We start from the raw sequence: 4,451 nt of genomic DNA, 5'->3' as shown, positions 1-4,451 counted from the left end.
AGAGAGAGAGAGAGAGAGAGAGAGAGAGAGAGAGAGAGAGAGAGAGAGAGAGAAAGAGAGAGAGAGAGAAAGAGAGACATAGAAGGAAGACATCACACCTGATATCATTACCCACATAGTTTAATTGTCTAAATTATATACTTTAATGAAGATGATAGAAAAATGGTAAAAAGAAAAAAAAAAACAAAGAAATTAAATTATTGAGGCTGGCTCAATCAATACTTACAAATCAGTCAATTCATCCACAAACTGTTCGTACAGAAACAATCCAGAAGATGTTCCAACAAAAATAATTTCTACCCCTTTCCTAGGGAGAGGAAACAAATGTATACACCATTAGCATATAAAAGCCAAAACAACAGAAAAATCATATATTATAACTGCTTTTACTCTTGATGCCAGTGCTGCCTGACTGGTTCCCATGCTGGTGGCACATAAAAAGCACCCACTACACTCTCAGAGTAGTTGGCGTTAGGAAGGGCATCCATCTGTAGAAACATTGCCAGATCAGATTGGAGACTGGTGCAGCCTCCCGGCTTGCCAGTTCTCAGTCAAACCATCCAACCCATGCCAGCATAGAAAACGAATGTTAAATTATGATGATGATGATGATGATGATTTGTTCCAGTCATTGGACTGCAGCCATACTGGGGCATCTCTTTGATGGGATTTTAGTTGATGGATCACTGTTTGTTTGCTGTAACATTACGTTATAGGACATAAACACAGACACCATTAGGAAACTGGTGCCTGTGTTACCATAATCCTTTTGTTAGTATATTGTTGATAAAATTCATTACCTTTGTTTCAAGTAATTTTGAAAATAATGAAGAATTTAGTAAAATAATTTTGGAATACAAATTAATGTGAAGACTACTTTGAAACAAAATGTTTATATCTGAGAACCAGAAGTCATCTCAGGTGGATTAATATCAAAAGGATTAAAGGTATACATAGACCAAAACATTCATATACATTCCCAAATATATCTGAAATAGCCTGAAGATCTTCAGAACTGTGCTTTGTGATGGTGTTATCATCAGCATATTGAAGTTCAGAAGAATTATAAACTTTAGTTTTTTCAGCTGCTTTTAGTCTCAGATGGTTGAAAAGAAGAAGAAAACAAAAAAACAAAACAAAACAAAAAAACCCCAAAAAACAAAAAATAAAAACAAAACAAAAAAACTACTTCTATCTGAACAGTATTGGATAGAAAACCTTGACAAGAAGTAACCACAGAAAATTGTGCACAAGGAATGATGTGGTTTCAGGTTATAGGACATTTCAATTAAGAAATTTCATTTGAAATGATCACATCACATTTTTTTTTAATGTTTGGTGTTGAATAAAGATTTTTCTATTTAGAGCCTTTGTAAACCCCTTTTATCATTCTGATATAATATGCTTTATAAGTGTCCATACAGTGAATTTTTCTACATGGCAAAATTTCTTATGGTGAGTTTTCTGGATACACTGGTTCTAGACATTTTTCTTGGATCTTAGATGGCTTGATAACTGTTCTAGCATCATTGCCCTCATAAAATACACTCAGCACATTTTGATAAGGGTATTAAGCCATTGAAGCCAAACTGAAATAAAGTGTATGAACAAGATATGGATCCCTAACCACGCTTTGGAGAGCAGTAACTCTGAATAAGAAGTAACATAGACTATGATGACTCATCTGACCCATACCAACATGGAATGCAGATGCAATGTGATGATAATGATGATGATTCTTCTCTTTTTACATGTAGAAACTGTAATTTATTTATTTCAATGATAGTTCTACACTAGATCATCAATAAATATATTGCAGTAAAACCAGAAAAAAAAGAAAAAAATCCTCCAAGCAGAATGATATTGGCCTGCATCTCCTTCCTCCCCACCCTGTTTCATATTTGGAATAAAGATCTGACCCAATTTAATGGTCGTGCCTCAGCAATGCTAGAACTCACCAATAAAAGTGTAAAAATTTAATGAATAGAAACAAAAGGAAATGTTCCTTTACATATGCAGTGGTCAATATTTGAATGAATTTTACATTATTATTACTATTATTATTATTATTATTATTATTATTATTATTATTATTATTATTACTATTATTACTATTATAGCCACCAATGTCTGAAACAAGTTGTGTTGCTATGTAACTCAGTATGGAGGCGTATTTCTATTGAATTTAATATTTCATGCAACTGATTTTGTTCATTGTATAACTTATCTTTATATTGCATTTTGGATTTTGATTTATTGATTTTTATTTTTCATCTCAGCAAAATTTCTCAATAAATAAACATATAAACAAATAAACAAATAAACAAATAAATAAATAAAACATAATGGAACGAAATAAAATAACAATTGTTTATCTTGCTTTGTAAACACTCATAAAATAATTTGGACTTCCTAGTTTCAGTCGTTTAATGAAACTAGGGCAGATACTCAGGCAATCAATCAAACAAACAACTTGATAACTGAGGCACCTAACTTTTACATTTTATAGCTGAATGTGAAGAATGATGATATAGGTATACAAAAAATACTGTTGAATGTTATCAACACTGATGTTTAATGAACAAATATGTCAGCTTTATAAAAAATTAATGAATTTCCTTTATACTTGTAATCATGAGACTCCAGATTTGTGTAGATGCTTTTTATAATTGTACATGATTAGAGTAGAACTAGAAAGTATGGTCATGGATTTAGTGGAGAACCTTCTTTAGAGCAAGGGTTCTCAACTAGGGTCCATATGACCCTTAGGGCTCCATATGACCCTTAGGGCTCCATATAAGATTTTGTTGTTAAAATTTGTGTGCAATAAACTTGTTATACTTCTACAATACACAAAATATTAAACAAAATTTTTTTAAAGAATCATGCAAAACAAATACCTAAACATAATTATTTTTAATACAATTCCTAATAATATTTAATTATAAAAATATAATAGGACTTTTCCTAACATTGAATGGCTATGAGTGGCCAATCGAGTAAAATAGCAATCACAGGGAGTCCATAGGTAAAAAATGGTTGAGAACCACTGCTTTAGATAATAACTATTCTATTAAGTAACCTAGAATATAAAGTCATTGGAACTAAGTAATAAGTGTCTAGTGCTTACAGTCCATTGAACAAATAATATAGCACTTCATTCAGATTCTGGAGACATGTTTCAAAGTAATCCAAAATGCATCTAAATGTTGGAATGGTAATTTGTAACATTTGAAAACGTATTATTCTCACACCTATGGTTTAAACAGAATCTATTAAGATAAGAAATGAAAATAAAATTATTTTAAAGAATATTACACCTTTGAATCAGTTTTCAAATGTCTAAAGATAGATATCAGTTCAATTTGATTGGCAAGTGATTTAGCCAAAGGGAACTGGTTTAAGTTTATTCAGAGATTTGGATAGCAAACAGCCTAATGGGTTAATGCCGAAAATTTTCAGTGACTAAGAGCTGAAATATTTGCGCTTTCTTCTAAGAAGAAAATATATTATAAAGAAAGAAAAAAGGAAAAGAAAAATCAAAAGATGATGAATAGCTCTATAAATAGAAATAATTGATTGAAATTAAAATTTTAAAAATTGTAATACAAAGTATGAATTGAAATAAAAGCATATAATAACATTAAAAGTGGAAGACAGAATCAATGAAAGATTAAAAAATCAATATTCTACGTCAAAATATTGCAATTATTCACGAAATATTTGAACAAGATATTTTGTACATACTTCTTAATTTTTTCCCTCTTCTTTCCTTTCCATACTTTGAAGAGTTTTACCAGCATGTCAGCATCAAAAGCTAAAAGATTAACTAAATCTCGGTCACCTGCAAGAAGATTCAGTCAATTGCAGTCAAATTTTGAATTGTATTTAATAACATATCAGTTGAGCTGTATCAATATGTGTGCAGTGGTGCATGACAACTGACTGCATTTTTACATATTCTTGTGCAAGTTATACTCAGGTAAATGATTTGTTTCTGCATGCATATAAAGTTCTGAATTTGTGCATTTGGGCATGTTTTTAGTCTGTAACTATGCATGTGACTGGCTATAAATTTGTTATAAAGGAAGGTATGCATACATATTTCTGTGAAAAACAATAAAATTGATATAAAGTTTGACAGAGTAATATTTCCATTAAGATAGGTTACTTTTGTTTCAATTAATTTTGAAAATAATGAAGAATTTAGTTGAATAACTTGGTCATTATGTTTGGAACATAAATCACCATGAAATTTCGAGGAATGGTTTTGAGTTAGATTACTTTCAAACAGGAAGTTTATATCACAAATATAGGGACAGGCTCAGACCGGTTGGTATCAAAAGTAATGCCATTGCTTGATTGGTCTCTTAAAAATAAGCAGCTCGGATGTTGCTCTTCAGTTCTGCTTGAAGACCAGTGTGTGTGTGTGTGTATATATGTATATATAT

General features: G+C 30.8%; 1 protein-coding gene across 1 annotated transcript in view; it reads right to left on the bottom strand.

Moving 5' to 3' along the window:
* Positions 1–222: 222 nt before the first annotated feature.
* The window catches only part of LOC106867600 (voltage-dependent calcium channel subunit alpha-2/delta-3), a 620,656-nt gene continuing 616,427 nt past the window's right edge, over positions 223–4,451 (bottom strand). The window contains exons 23-24 of the mRNA XM_052966750.1: positions 3,748–3,844; positions 223–307 (exon numbers count right to left, since the gene is read on the bottom strand). Coding sequence (XP_052822710.1) covers positions 223–307; positions 3,748–3,844 — 182 coding nt within the window. The remainder of the gene's footprint in view (positions 308–3,747; positions 3,845–4,451) is intronic.

Source organism: Octopus bimaculoides, chromosome 3, assembly GCF_001194135.2.
Source record: "Octopus bimaculoides isolate UCB-OBI-ISO-001 chromosome 3, ASM119413v2, whole genome shotgun sequence".
NCBI lineage: Eukaryota > Metazoa > Mollusca > Cephalopoda > Octopoda > Octopodidae > Octopus > Octopus bimaculoides.
The sequence above is the reverse complement of the archived record's forward strand: the minus strand, read 5'-3'. Positions and strand labels throughout refer to the sequence as shown.